The sequence below is a fragment of the Symphalangus syndactylus genome, chromosome 3, assembly GCF_028878055.3.
Source record: "Symphalangus syndactylus isolate Jambi chromosome 3, NHGRI_mSymSyn1-v2.1_pri, whole genome shotgun sequence".
Classification (NCBI taxonomy): Eukaryota; Metazoa; Chordata; class Mammalia; order Primates; family Hylobatidae; genus Symphalangus; species Symphalangus syndactylus.
Genome location: NC_072425.2, coordinates 128,203,521 through 128,223,146, shown reverse-complemented (window position 1 = coordinate 128,223,146; position 19,626 = coordinate 128,203,521). Strand labels below are relative to the sequence as shown.

General features: G+C 43.2%; 1 protein-coding gene and 1 long non-coding RNA gene across 2 annotated transcripts in view; one reads left to right on the top strand and one right to left on the bottom strand.

The window, feature by feature from the left end:
- LOC129479635 (uncharacterized) overlaps positions 1-10,074 on the top strand; it is a 44,473-nt gene extending 34,399 nt beyond the window's left edge. Inside the window, exons 4-5 of the long non-coding RNA XR_010120104.1 lie at positions 375-476; positions 9,220-10,074. This is a non-coding gene — a long non-coding RNA (uncharacterized lncRNA). The remainder of the gene's footprint in view (positions 1-374; positions 477-9,219) is intronic.
- The window catches only part of POU2AF2 (POU class 2 homeobox associating factor 2), a 30,855-nt gene continuing 20,255 nt past the window's right edge, over positions 9,027-19,626 (bottom strand). The window contains exons 2-4 of the mRNA XM_055273073.1: positions 13,931-13,973; positions 11,055-11,356; positions 9,027-9,788 (exon numbers count right to left, since the gene is read on the bottom strand). Of these exons, the coding sequence (XP_055129048.1) occupies positions 9,387-9,788; positions 11,055-11,356; positions 13,931-13,937 (711 nt within the window). The 5' untranslated portion in view covers positions 13,938-13,973 and the 3' untranslated portion in view covers positions 9,027-9,386. The remainder of the gene's footprint in view (positions 9,789-11,054; positions 11,357-13,930; positions 13,974-19,626) is intronic.

Sequence of the window (19,626 nt, the reverse complement as noted above, 5' to 3'; positions counted from 1 at the left end):
TTGATGTTGTCTTCCTGATCTTTTCTACAAGAAGCTTTTAAACTTTTTGGACTTTAACCTACAATAAGAAATCTGTTTTACATGTTCACGTATATCTATAACAACATTTATATTTCTAAACAAAACTTTTTGTGAAACAACATATACCTACGTATATGAGGCACTCTGATATTTTCTATTGTAGTCCACCTTTTCCGTTTCATTCTATTTATGGAAAATATACGTTGGTTGGGTGTCACTATGTTAATTTAATGACCCACTAATAGGCTGTGAGTGACACTGGAAAAATACCTGCTTGTAAGATATGCGAACACATGTTTCAAGGTTGTTTGTGCATGTGGAAATATTTTGGGGTGTATCTGTTTTACCATCAGTTTGTACGAGGAGACCAAGACAGTGTAGCCTGCTGACTTGAGAATGTTCTGTAAGGACTGGAAACACTAGAAGCTTGAAGAAACGCCTGGCTGGAGGTGAGGGTGAGCTGTTAATTACACTGATTACTGTTTGTGCCTCTCAGACTGAGAACTCTTCCTTCTTGCTGGGAGCATTGCTACCTCTAGGATGTTTGCCCTGAAGTCCTGATAGTCTCTTTGGGGTTTTAATAAATGGCTGAAAAAATTGTTGTGGGGTTTCAACAGGCATTCATAGGCACCCTTGCTTGGCAATATAACATGGCTTTTGATGTTTAGGTGTTGGAAGGGATCTTTGAAGTGCTGAGAGGGACTCAGTCTTTTTCCAAAATCTCTGCTTGTGTCTGTCCAGCCTCTGGCTCCACTGCTTGGCTGAGATCCTGGCCCATAGTAGAATCTGTGTAGAGGAAATGAGAGCTCACTATTTGTGAGGCAGCCTGTTCCACTATTGGACTGCTTTAAATGTAGTGATCAGTGATTATGCTATAATCCAATCATGTATGAATTGGGCACCAACTATGCACTAGGCATGGTATCAAGTACCAGGAGTACAAAAATAAGTAAACCTTGATTTCTGCTATCAATTACTCTCTTCTCCTACTTCTGTACTACTGCTTTTCTATTGTGAGTTTGTTTAGTTCATTAATTGGTTCATTCATTCATTCATTCAACAATCATATACTGATTAGCTACTCTGACCAGGTCCAGTACTAAGTCTAAAGAAGTTATGCTCATCCCATCTCCACCCCAAGCCTTCTCCTTTTGAGACTCCTCATCCAGTTTCTCTAGTTCTTCACATATCACTGTTTTTCAGATCTCTGGCTATCCTTGCCATTGACCTCAGAAATCCTGTATTTGACCTTGACCTTCTTATACCCAGTCCCTACCCAAAGTGATGGGAATGGAATAGATTTCTTTTGAAAGTTTTAAACTGAATATTTTGACTGAAAAATTTTGGCAGTCTTTTGTCTGCAAATGACACTGCAGAGCATTGTTTTCTACCCCCCCACGTAGGAGATTTTATTCAACTTAAGCACAGGACTTTCAGTATAAGGAAAAGGGATAGTTTATTCCCTCCAAATTTGACTACAGCTCGAAATTGTCTTTATTAATGCAAAGTTCTTTTGTCACCTTGACTTTGGGACACTGTTAACAAACCTTGTGAGAAATATCAAGTTCCAGAAGATTGAATACGTGCAGGAAATAAATGTTTTTTGGGTCCTAGAGTGAACATTTGGTCCATATGAAAATGACCAAGAAGACAATTAGGTGAAGGTTTTTTAAAGATTTGTGCTACGTCAGTCTCTTCCCATAAGACATATTCAAAGTTTTAACTTTTCCTTAAGAGGCTTCCATGGGGAGCAAGCATTTGATAATTTATCCTTTAACTAAGAAAAACACCACCGTACACTGCTTGAAGAGTTCCTCTTCTATTACTTAAAACGTTTTTATTGTGCAACATTTAAGGCATACAAAAACATATAAAGAATACCATGATGAAAATCTATGACTATATTATCAAGCTTAAGAAATAAAACAGTTGAATGATCTTTCATTTATGACTAAATTAACTTATTAAAACCATTAAAACTTTTGGATTATTCCTGTTAAGATATTTTCTTTTTTTTTATTATTATGCTTGGTTCTTGGGTACATGTGCACAACGTGCAGGTTTGTTACATATGTATACATGCGCCATGTTGGTGTGCTGCACCCATTAACTCGTCATTTACATTAGGTATATCTCCTAATGCTATCCCTTCCCCCTCCCCCACCCCATGACAGGCCCTGGGGTGTGATGTCCCCCACTCTGTGTCCAAGTGTTCTCATTGTTCAATTCCCACCTATGAGTGAGAACATAAGGTGTTTGGTTTTTTTGTCCTTGCGATAGTTTGCTGAGAATGATGGTTTCCAGCTTCATCCATGTCCCTACAAAGGACATGAACTCATCCTTTTTTATGGCTGCATAGTATTCCATGGTGTATATGTGCCGCATTTTCTTAATCCAGTCTATCATTGTTGGACATTTGGGTTGGTTCCAAGTCTTTGCTATTGTGAATAGTGCTGCAATAAACATATATGTGTCTTTATAGCAGCATGATTTATAATCCTTTGGGTATATACCCAGTAATGGGATTGCTGGGTCAAATGGTATTTCTAGTTCTAGATCCTTGAGGAATCGCCACACTGACTTCCACAATGGTTGAACTAGTTTACAGTCCCACCAACAGTGTAAAAGTGTTCCTATTTCTCCACATCCTCTCCAGCACCTGTTGTTTCCTGACTTTTTAGTGATGGCCATTCTAACTGGTGTGAGATGGTATCTTATTGTGGTTTTGATTTGCATTTCTCTGATGGCCAATGATGATGAGCATTTTTTCATGTGTCTGTTGGCTGCATAAATGTCTTCTTTTGAGAAGTGTCTGTTCATATCCTTTGCCCACTTGTTGATGGAGTTGTTTTTTTTCTTGTAAATTTGTTTGAGTTCTTTGTAGATTCTGGATATTATCCCTTTGTCAGATGAGTAGATTGCAAAAATGTTCTCCCATTCTGTAGGTTGCCTGTTCACTCTGATGGTAGTTTCTTTTGCTGTGCAGAAGCTCTTTAATTAGATTCCATTTGTCAATTTCAGCTTTTGTTGCCATTGCTTTTGGTGTTTTAGACATGAATTCCTTGCCCATGCTTATTCCTGTTAAGATATTTTCTTAGGGGGAAATTTAGCAGGTATATCTATCAATTTTCCTAATCCAAAAGAGCTAATCCAAAGATACTGTATGTTTGGTCCACATTTTATTCCTCTTGGAACTTCTAACATTTTTTACTGTTCTTTTTTTTAATTGTACTAACAATGACATTGCATATTACAAATGCACGTATGTTATTTATCAGAGATTATAATTAGAGGATACGTTTTTTTTTCTTTTTTGAGACAGGGTCTCATTCTGTCTCCCAGGCTGGAGTGCAGTGGTGCAATGATGGTTCACTGCAGCCTTGACCTCCTGGGCTTGAGCAATCCTCCCGCCTCAGCCTCCCAAAGTGCTGGGATTACAGGCGTCGTGAACTGCCACACCTGGTCAGAGGATACTTCCATATCGAAAATCAAATATAATATAATGTCATCATTTGCAAATAACTATAGAAGATTTTAATGTTTATTTAGCTTGACCTTTGAGGATTCTTGTTCCTGATTTATTTATCATACTTGTTTTAGTCACACCAGAGATAATGATCAAATATTGAATAATTTTTATTTATAAAATTTCTTAGCAACAGATCATAGTACATGTACATACTAAATGAATATATCAACATTTTTCTGTGCTATTTCAAAGGTTCAGTAATTTTACTTCATAAAGGTATCTAAAAAGACTAAACCAGTCATCTTAAATATATTACCACTAAAGCCCAATATCCACCTACTGTCTGAATTTGGAGAGAGTATGGCTAATGTTAGATACTAAACATGGTGAGAATCCTCTCAGATACTGGTTTCAGAGAGCTGTCACCCATAGAACCAAGGGCTAAAAAGTTACTCATCTTTATGGTGTAATTTTAGTTCAATCTAACAAAAATTTACTGAGCATCTACAATGTTCTGGGCCCCGAGCCAGGTGCTGGGACACAGAGGTGAGCCATTCATGAGTCCTCCCCATGAGTCTCTTTAGCTGGAGAACCACTTTGTCTAGAGCGTGTGATTTTGCACTTAACCTCTCTAGAGTCTATGGTGTGTGAGATGAACGGTGTAATATTGTTTTGCATAAAGAGGATACTGTAGACAGAACCCAGTGATGGAGTGTTAAGTAAAGAGTATAATTTTGGTGTGTGGTTGGTAGAATCACTATAATGTAATGTGACTTAAACCTTAGACATCAATCGTTATTTTGGTACTTTAAATATAACTGATGTTTTATTCCTTATGACTATACTATTTTGATATTTAGATTAAATATTGAAAAACTGATCACAAAGATACTATAATACTTTTATACATGTGTGTACGTATGTATAGATGTATGTACATATGTCAATGTATATTTTACTATTGGCATTAGTAATTATTTTCCCTTTGTGCAATTTCTTTTAGAGTGCTTCTGTCTTCTCCTCCTACCCCAATAGTACCATGAAATTGTATTATTAACTGAGCTATAGCAAGTCATAATGATCATTTGAAATCATTTATTAAATAACCGAGGTAAAGATGTAGTTTTCTTCTCTCCTTGTTTTGGGGTTTGTATAATATTGTAAGAGGAATGCAAATGCCTTCAACTACATACTGCATGTGTTTCATGGCATGATTGTCTATATTGCAGCTTTTGCATGGGCAAATTGTGCTTGATTTCTTTTTGGCATTATCATCTAGTCAGCTTTCTTTAGTGGCTTGAACTTGACATACCATCTCTGATTACTTAAGTCTTAAATATATCCTGTGTCCTTACAAGACCTGAAAGAGATGGAGGGTTGAAACAGAGCTCTTTAATTTTCTCTAACTTTCTCCGGAAAGTTGTAAGTCAGTGAGTCAGTCAGTGTAAGCAGGTTTAAGGAAGGTGAGGGAGAGAAGAATGCACCTATTTTTGTATGTTGGCACGGTACATTGTTATGAAAAGGTGCGGTTAGTCCCCACATGTTGTAGAAAATTGGCTGGGCGTGGTGGCTCACGCCTGTAATCCCAGCACTTTAGGAGGCCAACATAGGTGGATCACTTGAGGCCAGGAGTTCCAGACCAGCCTGGCCAACATGGCGAAACCCCATCTCTACTAAAAATACAAAAATTAGCTGGGTGTGGTGGTGCATGCCTGTAATCCCAGCTATTCAGGTGGCTGAAGCAGGAGAATTGCTTGGACCTGGGAGGCGGAGGTTGCAGTGAGCCGAGATTGTGTCACTGCCCTCCACCCTCCAGCCTGGGTGACTATCTCAAAAAAAAAAAAAAAAAAAAAAAAAAGAAAGGAAAGAAAACACAGAGTACTTGAAAGAAAAATGGGATGGGATAAGGAAATAGAATTAATTTTCCTGTCATAATTTTGTAGTTTGATTTCACCTTTTAACAAAGTATTCCCTGAACAATAAAACAGAATCAAATTAAAATATATGTAAAACAGAGACACGTTGTCAAACTAAACAGAATTCTTTTTTTTTTTTTTTTTTTTGAGACAGAGTTTCACTCTGTCGCCAGGCTGGAGTGCAGTGGCGCAATCTCGGTCACTGCAACCTCCGCCTCCCGGGTTCAAGCAATTCTCCTGCCTCAGCCTCCCGAGTAGCTGGGACTACAGGCGCCCACCACCATGCCCAGCTAATTTTTTGTATTTTTTAGTAGAGACGGGGTTTCACCATGTTAGCCAGGATGGTCTCCATCTCCTGACCTTGTGATCCACCCGCCTCGGCCTCCCAAAGTGCTGGATTACAAGCGTGAGCCACCGCGCCCGGCCCAAACTAAACAGAATTCTTAAAGATCACTTATTATTTGGAATTATTAGCACCAGCCCTACTCCCCAAACCCCTTTTAGACTAGATAACTGAAGTGGACACTAGCAGGCATATGTGGGCCTGAGTGCGTCTCTTTTTTATAAGTTAATTTAGTCAAACGTTATGAAAGGGATTGGATGCTTTAAGAAGAATGTAAACATCGTCATCCTCCCTGTATTTACCTCCGTTCCAAGGTCTGGTTGTTGAGCTCTCTTTGTCTGAGAGCCAGTGCATCTTCAAGTCATTAGGAGATGAAGGAATGAATGAACATGCATAATATGTAGTGTCACTTCTCAAAAGAAGACATTTATGCAGCCAACAGACACATGAAAAAATGCTCCTCATCACTGGCTATCAGAGAAATGCAAATCAAAACCACAATGAGATACCATCTCACACCAGTTAGAATGGCGATCATTAAAAAGTCAGGAAACAACAGGTGCTGGAGAGGATGTGGAGAAATAGGAACACTTTTACACTGTTGGTGGGACTGTAAACTGGTTCAGCCACTGTGGAAGACAGTGTGGCGATTCCTCAAGGATCTAGAACTAGAAATACCATTTGATCCAGCCATCCCATTACTGGGTATATACCCAAAGGATTATAAATCATGCTGCTATAAAGACACATGCACATATATGTTTATTGTGGCACTATTCACAATAGCAAAGACTTGGAACCAACCCAAATGTCCAACAACGATAGACTGGATTAAGAAAATGTGGCACATATACACCATGGAATACTATGCAGCCATAAAAAAGGATGAGTTCATGTCCTTTGTAGGGACATGGATGAAGCTGGAAACCATCATTCTCAGCAAACTATCACAAGGACAAAAAAACCAAACACCTTATGTTCTCACTCATAGGTGGGAATTGAACAATGAGAACACTTGGACACAGGGTGGGGAACATCACACACCGGGGCTTGTCATGGGGTGGGGGGAGGGGGGAGGGATAGCATTAGGAGATATACCTAATGTAAATGACGAGTTAATGGGTGCAGCACACCAACATGGTGCATGTATACATATGTAACAAACCTGCATGTTGTGCACTTGTACCCTAGAACTTAAAGTATAATAATAATTAAAAAACAAAAAACAAACAAAAATTCAGAGTCATAATCACGTGAAAGTTAAAGTTATGTGGACACATATTTACGATTTACACAGCCACTACTGTGTTATTGATACCCAGTAAAATGGTAAGCAGTAGAGGACAAATCATTTTAAACTTTACAACACCAATCTAGGAAAATGACCCTGAGACCCTTGGGAAGACCTCTATACCTGCAGAGAGGGCCAGATCTCTTCTTTCTGATGCACAGGCCTGCTCTTCAGGTATGAGTAACTGCTGAATGACAGATGGTTCTACCAGCCATATTGGAAACCAGGACTGAGGTTGCAAGTTCCTGGATTTAGGAAAGAACAGCTCCTTTCTTGCACTGTGAACATTGCCATTTTTCACTGAAGAGCAAGCACTAAGCAAAGCAAAGTTCAGGCTGCCCAAAGTTGCTGGTAGAGGGGGAGGAAGTTGGGCAGGGGGCCTGGCAGTGCTGCCTAGGAGCAGAGAGACCCATGCGTTCACTCTTGATCTACTCCCTGAAGAATGCTGTGCCTGGAGGGAGCCGAAAGGATGAGGTGAAGGAAAGCTCACTACCCAAGCATTTCTGGTGGCACTCCATAAACTAGAAGTGTGTTTGCTTAACCAGAAAATACCCTGAAGGCCTGGAAAAAAAAGGAATATCAATTATTTGCTTGTAAGTGTGAATTAATCCCTTTATTGGAATTTCTGGGCTTCTACCTTGCTGAGGTAGAGTATGGGTCAGTCACAGAGGATGTGATGGAGATTGTGTTGAGGGTCTTTGGGCAACTAGAGGGAAAATGAAGGCCTTGGCCTCCAGAAGATGGAGAGAAATGGTATTGGATCAGGAGGGACCAGAGGGTGGAAAAGATGTGAGAATGAAGTGCAGAAAGACAGGTGGTAGGAAGCTAGGAAGAAGGGTGCAGGTACAATCCGGGGGCCTCCACTCATGCATCTGCAGTCTCAGTGTATACCAGGCATGTATGACGAGCTTGGCCTCAGATAGGCATGCTGGAATTATGCTGGGAACCCAATTAGCCAAGGAACCTACACCAATCAAATGTGGACAGATTCATGCTTCAGATGTCAGTATCTTCATTGACACATAGTAAGAGCTGTACATTTCCGACCAGTAAGCCACCAAATAGGAGGTGCTGTTTGTCAAGCCATTGGCTCACACATGGCGATATGTCCTTCTCCAAAGTCCTTTTGCTTCTTGGTGTTTTGTGGTCTGTTTCTTGCCAACAGCTTAGTCCTATTTTCTGTATTTTCTTTAAAGGGTATGAATTTGGTTGGGTGTGGTGGCTCACGCCCATAATCCTAACACTTTAGGAGGCCATAGTGGGTGGATAGATTGAGGTCAAGAATTCGAGACCAGCCTGGGCAATATAGTAAGACATTGTCTCTACAAAAACTTTAAAAAACAAAGTAAAAAATAAAAATACTAACTGGGCATGGTGGCATACACCTGGGTCCTAGCTACTTGGGAGGCAGAAGTAGGAGGATTGCTTGAGCCCAGGAGATTGAGGCTGCAGTGAGCCATGATTGCACCACTACACTCCAGCCTGGGTGACAGAGTGAGACACTGTCTCAAAAAAAAAAAAAAAAAAAAAAAAGAATAAATTTCCATTTGATTACAGAATGCCTATTTTATTCATTCATGCTGATAACTGTAGGTTTATTCCATCAGAGAGACAATGTCTGGTTTAATTAAGGCCATCACTGATCAGAAAAAATTTTTGGCCTTTTTTGGATTGAACTAATTTGGGGACATCCTGGGCTTTAGGATAGAGTCAAAAAATAACTTTGTTATGTACAAAGCCATAGTCTCCTGATCTCATCCTATTTTATGGACAATAACGTATTTATAGATTGTGCCTTTTTTTTTAACTGGGCTTTTACAAGTCACTATAATACGCCATAAATATATGTATATAAAACACTTCAGTCTTTCAAGTCACATGCTATGAGTTTTATGTGGTCATAGCTATATTATGTCCTATCCAGTGTCTTTTACTGCAGAATACACATAGTTTATAACTAAGAAACATTTGACAGAAAAATCAGTATTTTTTATGATCTGCATAAACTTTTTAATGTAATTTAAGAAAAACAAATCAGTGCCAAAAATGATACTTCAAGGATAACAGAAGATTCAGAACGTAACGGGTTACAACAGTTCCAAAAAGAACACATTGTAAGGTTATCTTACTAGAATACGGGGTCTCTGATACATTTAATTAACATTCTGTTTTATTTCAGTGGGGCTACGGTGGAGAGGATTACAGATAAATGCCCTCGTCCACTAACAAAGGGCGGCATTGAAGCTTATTCTGAAAATCCAGTCCTGGATGAGCTGACACACCTAAAACGATCTTTGGAATATACCTCAAGTTAAAGAAAAACCCAGAAGTCCTTTGGCCCTCCCCTCAATAAGCTCTGCGGCATTCATATGACCCCCAGGCAATACTCCCGTCTTCTTTCACCCAAGGAGAAGGGTCATGGAGGGAACCGGTGTCTGCTTCCTCATCTGGGGAGAGCGGCCCCACCTTAGGCGGTAGGTCGTTTGACACTGTCATGAAAGGGGTGAAGGGGTAAGGAGGCGGGGTAGGGTACCCTGGAGTGTGGTGCAGATCTTCCAGAGCATGCAGCGAGTAGGACTGAGTCCCAGCCAGGGAGGTCCCCCAGCTGGAGCCCCTGTGCTGGGCGATGCTCCCGGACTCAAGCTGGGAGAGGCAACTCGTGCTGGGTGGCAAGGTCTGCAGGGCATCGGCAGACACAGGGTCGGGCTGGCTGAGACCGTCGGGCAACGTCTGCTCCCATGAGTCCCTCTGAGGAGAATGGAAAGGCCACGGAGGTTATTCACTAGGTGACACTCTGATGATACGTTGCATGCTGCCAGACTGTGGCTTCAGGGCAGCCTTCGTCCCCTCTCTCTGCTGCCTGAAGCCTGGCTCTCAGGCTGCTCTTCTCTCTGGCTTTTGACACCAGCAGTGAAAGTTTTCCTCCCTTCCTACTCTAGAATTAGATTTGCTATAGCTATTGAGATTTCTTTTCCCAGAAGACAACATTAAATGAATGAAATGTGAGACTAATAAAATGCACATCTATGCAACATTTTACTGTGTACAATGCACTCTGTCTTGGATTCTTTTTGAGTCTCCCATTAGTCTGGGTCCTAGAACGCCCTTTACACAGTGGGGAAGGTCAGCGCTTGGCCCGCTCCTCGGAGTAGGCCTTCAACTCCATGGTGAGCTTTTGAGGGGACTAAGAAGCCCACTCTGTCCTCAGTAAGGCAGGAGGAAAGAGGCAGGAATCCCGTAAGTTTGGAGCTAGAAAGATTTGGATTCATTCATGGCTCCTCCTGACTCTGAGCCCAACATTGCTCATCTGCAAAATGGGACTTCCATACATATATCCTGAGTTGTTGCAAGTACTGAATGAACACATCACATTTCCCGGCATAGAGTATACTTAATAATGGGAATTCTCATCCTCTCCCTTTTGTCTAAACTCCTGTCTTTAGAGATTCATTCCTTTGCGGTAGAAACCTTTATGATTCTCTATGAGCATTAGCAATCTTCAGATCTTTATGAACTCACCTGTTTGGAAGGATTGAGAGAGAACAAGGATTTTTAGGCTAAAAATATGGGGAAGGGGAGGCAGGGGACTTGGAAAGAAAGAGGACCCTCCTTGGGAGATTATAATCCATCTCATTACTGCCTAGCATGTCTGAGATGCAGCTTCAGTGTTCCTTCCTTAGGGGCTGCAGGAATGATGACGACTGGCACTAACAGGGTGGGGGAACATCAGGCAATATCAGTAGAGCATTAACAAAATGGATATAAATCCTGCTGTACATTCCTCCCGGTTCCAAGCCCTGCGTAGACGCTCCTGGCTGTCATGGCTAACAGGGATCCTTGAACAAAGCTCCCTCGGAGGTTGTACTGGCATCTCCAGGCAGCTGCAAAGCAGCCTCAGGAGTCTCTAGGGTGAGCCAGACCTGGCTTCAACCCGGATGCCAAGCACGGCGGCTGGGCCAGAGGGCGAGCCTCGCCTCTCTTCTACTCCCTCACAGGAGGTCTCTGCATACTCACAAACAGGAAGTGAGCTGGGTCTCCGGGGAAGGGCGGCGGCAGGAGCGGTGGCAGGGGCGAGGCGCTGAACAGAGAGCCCGCGTTGGGCGTCAGCGCCGGAGGCCGGTAGTCTCCGTAGGGCTCCTGGGGGAAGTAGGGCTCCAGGAGGGCCGCATGGCTCTGGCCTGCGGAGGACTCACAGGGAAACGGCTTCCCCACGCTGGAGGTGTAGACGTCATTTGAAAACTGTTTACTGTTGTGGAAGTCTGAGTCAGATAAGAAAGATCTTCTGACACCGTAGTAACCTGACGTGACCGGCGAACCTGTTGCCAAATGAAAAACACATGGGCAGAAAGTTCCTCCCAGGGCGGTCAAGGCCTCGGTTGCAGCTGAGTCTCTGCCTGGGAAACGATATTACTAACGCGTGCCTGACTCCAACGCTAACATGGAAATAGAGAAATGTCTTGAAAAGCGTGAAATATTCCTGCATTAGCCCAAATAACTAATGTTCGAAAACATTGTCGCTTTTAGGGGTGAGTTCATTTTAGACAGTACCGTATCCGTTCATTCATTCACATTTACTGAGTACCTTCCAGGTGACCGGCGCTGTGCTAGGAAGAGATAAATGAAATAATCTCTTGGCATTCATATTTTAACCAAGGAAGCATCTTTTTCACAACATCGGAGCTTCCTCTCCATATACATAGAACTGTTAACGAGAGGCTGCTCCTGCCTGTTATCTGAGATCACTATCTCTGGATAAGGTAACACATATAACCCCACCTCAAATCAGAGGCAGGCTGTACTCTGTCTTCTAATTCTTCACACATTGACCTTACACTGGGTCGCACGCCTGGCAGACATCAATAAATGTCTTGCTTTAGGATTAGACGGCTACACAGAAGCCAATTTTAGAGTCCTGTAGTTTTAGGGCTTTGATGAGTTTTATGTTATTTGCTGCCCTCTTGTGGCCTCATGGAATCCTTCACTCAACTCACCAGGGCCCAGCAAGTCTAGGAAGACAGTGCCGGCTACAGAAAGTTTCCCTTGGTGGGGCAGGCTCGGTGGCTCACACCTGTAATCCCAGCACTTTGGGAGGTCCAGGCTGGCGGATCACGAGGTCTCGAGCCAACGTGGTGAAACCCCATCTCTAGTAAAAACACTACAAAAATCAGCTGGGCCACCGTGCCTGTAATCCCAGCTGCTGTAGTCCCAGCTACTCAGGAGCCTGAGGCAGGAGAATCACTTGAACCTGGGAGGTGGAGGTTGCAGTGAGCCGAGATCTCGCCCCCAGCGAGAGTCCGTCTCAAACAAAAAAAAAAAAGGAAAAAGTTTCCGTTGGTGGAGAGAAAGAGGGACAGAAACTGATAAGAGCTTCATTTAAGGTAAGCCCAGCAGTGAAATGGTTTCCAAAGAAAAAGGTGTGTTTGCTCAACACTTTCTAACCCCCGTAGCTCAGTTGTAGCAGAAAACACCGATGATTCAGAACATGTTTGAGGGCATAGACTTGAGTGTGATCTAATGCTAACACTAACACCCTTAAGTCATAGGTCACAAAAAGGCTGAACTGGAGAGAAGATATAAGTGCCTGTCTTCCTTACCTCACCCCAACCACAGCAGCAGACCACTTCTGAGCTTCTGATTCTATAGACACAGAATTCCAGCACGTTTCATAGGACGTGGCACTTTATATTATGCTCATTCCTCTTTCACCTGAGTCACAATGATCTTTCCAGTCAACCTGTGAGCCCAAGGGGGGCAGAGCTCATGCCTTATACATTTTCTTTAAACCTAGTAGTATAACACTGTGTTCAAGAATGACATGTGAATTTATTCATCCAGAAGAAGAAATCAAAATTCCCCATCAAAACCTATAGCACGATTCTACTCACTTCACTTTCATCTTATATTCTATAACTTCTAACCTGCTCTTGCATTTGAAAGCTGCAGTTAGGGTTTTCATTATAAGCATACTTCCTTGAGAAAAAACTCTGTGCAGCTGAACCTTAATATAAATAGATCAGGTTCTGTTTCACACAATGAAATTATATTTATGAGAGTGGTTAAGGTTGAGAATATGAAAACAAGGTTTCTAGGCTCTCATCTATACTCCCAATTTCCAAATCAAAACCACCACAAAGAAAAAAGCCTCTGCTCTCTTAGCATGGATTTTTCTCTGTACAAAGAGAAAGGATAATTTCTAGGTAAAGAGAAGCTATAGAAATTTTTTTTTTCTGTAGAAGGCAGGAGATGCAACCAAATTTCAATGGCAGTATATATGATTTGGAAACAACATACAGACATTTAAATATTCGGGATCCTCGATTGATTGCTCTTATTCCTTTCCCTTATCCAGCTCTGAAGGTGATAAAACTATTAGGGGCTGTGCCGCTTCTGAGTTGAACTAAATGAGATTGTCTTTGCCTGTGTGTGTTTATACGAGAATGTCCAACAGTATTATTAGGAATTCCCCTTTTACATCCCCACAGGAGTATTTAATGAGACATAGGCATTGAAATGAATTCAAAATGCTGAACCAGGTGCCTGACTCCCTCTGCTCGCAGGCTGCTTTCCTCTTTCTGTTTGAAAGCAGATGCCTCATCTATCAGATCATGGTGTCAGAACTTTAGACAATTTAAAACTGTATAAAGGGCATAATTTATATTGCCTTTGCCCCAAAAACTTGGGATAAAAGGGCTGCTTTCAAGACAAAATGAATTTTAAATTCAGAAATGACTGCATGAGTTCTGTCCTTCGCTGATTTTGTGTTTTAGACAAAACTATTTTAAAGGAGCAGAGTTTTGGAAGTGTTATAAGGTCGTTATGAAAGAATGGAAGCCCAGATGCTTGATTTAAATTCAAAAGGGAATAATTGCTTATTGAATTAAAGTACTCACCTGGCATCTGCACAAATGGAGACGGAGAGGAACTGACACTGCCCTGGAAGGTAAACAGAATTCAAGTGTTTTCTTTAGTCGTTAGTTTGAATTTGATAAAAATTAGCAATATACCTTACAAGCCTGGTTTTATGATATTCAGAAATATTATCTGGGGAGTTGGGTTGACCCTCAGGTCAACCGAGAATAAGAATTCAAGTACCATAGAACAAAGTTTTACAAGGGACGAAGAGAAACCACACTTTTACATTTTGATAAACATGCCAGAAAGCGCTGGCTGGATGAAATGTGGTAATTTATCCTTCATTTTCTACTGTTCCAGTTAACATTCCCTCATCCAATATATATTAAGTGACTATACATATGCATATCCAGTAGCCTCCCGTTACCCACGAGGGATATGTTCCAAGACTCCCCAGTGGGTTCCTAAAACTGAGGATAGTACCACACCTGATTGCCATCATGTCATCCACCCACAAACTCAATGCCTTTTCCATTTTAGCTAAGAATTTATCATGCACTGCGGCCACAGTTTTGCAGTTCGAGGTGCAACAGCAAAACTCGCATGAATTTCTTTCTCCTTCTTCACAATTTCACAGACAAAAGATTTGTTCTTACCACACCAATGTCTGAGCTCACCATACATTTTTTTTTCTTTCCTTATTAAGTTGAGAACGTTTACTTTTTCATTTAAAGGAAGCACATTCCGGCTTCTCTTTGGCGTATCTAGATTGCCAGCGTCACTACTCTTGTGCTTCAGGGCCATTATGAAATACAGTAAGGGTGACTTGAACACAAGCACTGCCATACAGAGACAGGTGATCCAATCACCGAGTCGGCTACTGAGACACTAACGGGCAGGTGGTGTAGACAGTGTGGATCGGCTGGACAAAGGTAAGATTCAAGTCCTGGGCAGCACAGAGTGGGACTGAATGAAATTTCATCACACCACTGAGAAAGGCATACCATTTGAGATTTAGGAATTGTTTATTTCTGGAATTTCGTATTTAGTATGTTCAGACTGCAGTTAACCATGAGTAGCTGAAACCTCAGAAAGGGAAACCGTGGCTAAGGGGCGCCTACTGTATGTGTGTATGTGCATACATGCACTTAGTGTTTGGCTTCAGCACTGAAGGGCCACTTCAATGTTTTCTGTCTGAATCCATGTGGAGGAAGAAGCTCCACCAACTGTGGGGACCTTGACTGTGATGTGCCCTCAGTGCCTAGAACAGGGTGTAGTTCATAATAGACATAAAAATATGTGGAATGAAGACACAATCTTCAAAGAACCCACAGGCTAGAGAGCAGGGAGAGGTTGGGGAATGTGGTGGGTTGCATTATGTGCCCCCTCCAAAAGATATATATATATCTATATAGATATATATATCGATATATATATCTATATAGATATATATATAGATATATATATCTATATATATCTATATAGATATATATATATATTTTTTTTTTGAGATGGAGTCTCACTCTGTCACCCAGGCTATAGTGCAATGGCATGATCTCGGCTCACTGCAACTTCCACCTCCCGGATTCAAGTGATTCTCCTGCCTCAGTCTCCTGAGTAGCTGGGATTACAGGCACGCACCACCACACCTGGCTACTTTTTGCATTTTTAGTAGAGATGGGTTTCACTATGTTGGCCAGGCTGGTCTCGAACTCCTGACCTCAGGTGATCTATCTGTTTCGGCCTCCCAAAGTGCTGGAATTTCAGGCATGAGCCACCCAAAGATATATTGATATCTTAATCCCTGATACCTGTGAATGTAATGGTATTTGCTAATAGGGCTGTTAAAGATGTAACTACTTAAATTAAGATGAGGTCATACTAAATTAGGGTGGGTCCTAAATCTCACTTAACTGATGTCCTTATAGGAAGAGGAGAGGGACGCACAAAGATACAGATGCAGACAGGGCAAGGTCATGTGAAGACAAAGGCAGCAGTTTGAGTGATACAACCTCAAGCCAAGGAACATCGAGGATCGCCAGCGACAATTGCCAGCTAGGAAGAGGTAAGGAAGGAGTCTCCCCAGAGGCTCCAGAGGGAGCATGGCCCTGCTGACACCTTGATTTTGGACTTCTAGCCTCTAGAGCTATGAAATGATACATTTCTGCTGCTGTAAGTCATCCCATTTGTGGTAACTTGTTACTGCAGCCCTAAGACACCAGTACAGGGGTGATTGATGACAAAACAGAATATTCGGTGTAGTATGAGAAGTGGCAGGGTCGGAAAGATGGGGTGATGCGGGCACCTAAACTGGTGTTAGTGTGTCCGGAATTGGTGGGTTCTTGGTCTCACTGACTTCAAGAATGAAGCTGCGGACCCTCACGGTGAGTGTTACAGTTCTAAAGGTGGCGTGTCCAGAGTTTGTTCCTTCTGATGTTTGGATGTGTTCGGAGTTTCTTCCTTCTGGTAGGTTCATGGTCTCGCTGGCTCAGGAGTGAAGCTGCAGACCTTCGCGGTGAGTGTTACAGCTCTTAAGGCGGCACGTCTGGAGTTGTTCGTTCCTCCGGTGGGTTCGTGGTCTCGCTGGCTTCAGGAGTGAAGCTACAGACTTTTGCGGTGAGTGTTACAGTTCTTAAGGCAGCGCGTCTGGAGTTGTTCGTTCCTCCGGTGGGTTCGTGGTCTCGCTGGCTTCAGGAGTGAAGCTGCAGACCTTCGCGGTGAGTGTTACAGCTCATAAAAGCAGTGTGGACCCAAAGAGTGAGCAGTAGCAAGATTTATTGCAAACAGCTTTAAAAGAACAAAGCTTCCACAGTGTGGAAGGGGACCCCAGCGGGTTGCCGCACTCACAAACCCCGAGCTAGACACAGGGTGCTGATTGGTGTGTTTGTAAACCTTGAGCTAGATACAGAGTGCCAATTGGTGTATTTACAATCCTTGAGCTAGACACAAAGGTTTTCCAAGGCCCCACCAGTGTAGCTGGATACAGAGTGTCAATTGGTGCATTCACAGACCCTGAGCTAGACACAGGGTGCTGATTGGTGTATTTACAATCCCTGAGCTAGACATAAAGGTTCTCCACATCTCCACCAGACTTAGCAGCCCAGCTGGCTTCACCCGGTGGATCCTGCACCGGAGCTGCAGGTGGAGCTGCCTGCCAGTCCCGTGCCGTGCGCTCGCACTCCTCAGCCCTTGGATGGTCGATGAGACTGGGTGCCGTGGAGCAGGGGTTGGCGCTCGCCGGGGAGGCTCGGGCCACACAGGAGCCCACGGAAGTGGGGGAAGGCTCAGGCATGGCGGGCTGCAGTCCCGAGGCCTGCCCCGCAGGAAGGCAACTAAGGTCCGGTGAGAACTCGAGTGCAGTGCCAGTGGGCTGGCACTGCTGGGGGACCCAGTACACCCTCCGCAGCTGTTGGCCAGGGTGCTAAGTCCCTCATTGCCCAGGGCCGGCAGGGCCGGCCGGCTGCTCCAAGTGCGGGACCCACCAAGCCCACGCCCACCCAGAACTCCAGCTGGCCCGCAAGCCCCACGTGCAGCCCCGGTTCCCGCTCGCGCCTCTCCCTCCACACCTCCCTGCAAGCTGAGGGAGTGGGCTCCGGCCTTGGCCAGCCCAGAGAGGGGCTCCCACAGTACAGCAGTGGGCTGAGGGGCTCCTCAGGTGCTGCCAAAGTGGGAGCCCAGGCAGAGGAGGCGCCGAGAGCGAGCGAGGGCTGTGAGGACTGCCAGCATGCTGTCACCTCTCATTAGGAATGGGGTGGGAGACACATCTTGCAGTATGCAGTGCCTAAGCTGACCTCTGAAGGAAGAGTATCTAGGTGTGTAGAGTCTTAAAATACGCAAATCATGGCTCCAAGATGTCCTGGAGCAAAGTAAGTGGAGAGGGTGTAACTTCTGTGGAAGTTAAGAAACCTCAACATCCAGTTCATTGAATCTGAGCTCTTTTGCAGTGACTCTAATGATTCTATAGACTCTCAAGAGTTGGAAGAAATTTTATAGAGTCTCATTCAATGATTACATTCTCTCCATATTACTAACACCAGGTGCATCTAATATCCAGGCACAGAGAACTTAGCACTCTCTGAGGAAACCCATTTCTTCTTTAGGAACTTTTACCAATTACAAAGTTGGCTGGAAAGAATAACTTTCCTAGTTCTAATCCCTTTGGTCTTTATAGAATAAGTTTAACACTTCTTGCATACAGAGCCTTTCGAATATCTGAAGACAAGCCTATGAAAAATACCATAGACTGCGTGGCTTAAATAACAAAAATTTATTTCTCACAGTTCAGGAGACTGGAAGTCTGAGATCTAGGTGTGGTTTTTAGTGCGGGCCCTCTTTCTGGTTTGCAGAAGGCTGGCTTCTCACTGTGTGTTCACATGGCTGAGAGAGATAGAGATAGAGAGAGAGAGAGAGAGAGACAGAGAGAGACACAGAGAGAGATCATCCCTCTGGTGTCTCTTCTTATAAGGACATTAATCCCATTAGAGAGATTCACCTGCAAGATCTAATTACCTCCCAAAGGCCCCTCCTCCAAATGCCATCACACTGGGGATTAGCACCTCAACATTTGAATTTTAGGGGAATGCAAACGTGCAATTGCAATCTGTAGTATCAACCTCGAATTCGAACTTCTCCAGGCAAAGTATCTTCCAACAACTCAGAAGCATCATGGTAATTAAGAGTAAAGCCTCTGAAACCAGAGTGACTACATTTGAATCCCAGCTCTACCTCTTATTAGCGGTGGGATCTTGGGCACATGAAGATTAAATGAGATTATTACATTGAGCTCTTAGAATAGTGTCTGCGACAGGGTAAACAGCATGCGTGCCTTAGCTATTATTACTGTTATGCATTTGTTGGTTCCTTCAAATCTGTGGTATATTTCTCCAAACCTTTTGATTTATGGGTTTTCCTGTTTAATATTTTAACACTTTTAAGTGGCAGAAGGTAACTCTTGGGCATGTAGTGGTCAGAAGTAGGTCCCCTAATATTTCTATGATAAGTAAAGGGGCAGTGATTAAACCATAGATGCACTTGTATTTGGGCACATATTCCCGTGTTGCAGGCACCCATGTTATCCAGTGTTACCCTCCCGTTTTCAGCTCTGTGGTGTGGCTGGGTTCCTTTGAAGACCTGTGCCAACACATATGCCTTCTGGCTTCAGCCTCAACCTCCTTCCATGTTAAGTAGGATGTGGCAGGGGGTGATAGCTGTCCTGGGTGCTGCCCAGGGAGATGTCCCGTTGTTCTTCTCCCACCTTCTCTTCCTGCCTGCTTCCCTTAAACTGCTCTGGCCAAGGCTGGGGCCAGGATCAAGGCCCCTGTGAAACACAACACATCTGCCCAATCTGATGAGCATCAGCATCAGCACCCTATTTGCCCTTAGCATGTTAGCGATTTATTTATCAGCTGGAATGGCTCTGCCTCCTGCCTCTGCCCCAGGCAGGGAGAGAGCCCAGTCTATGTCATTGTGGCTGACACAGCTTCTTCACCTTTTGACATCTCTGCTCTAAAAGTTTTTCTGTCTTTCTCCTCCACTGCCAACAATCTCCAGCATCTTCTACAATGCCTCCTCCATCTTCTGCCCAGGCTTAATTATTACTGTGGAACTGACAGTACCAACTCCTCCCCAGCCCAATTTTTATACCAGAAGTCTCTACAAAGATTTCACAATTAAAGGTCTAGTGGATTTTATTTATTACTTGATGAAGCTTTTTGTACTCTTGTCTCCTGTATGA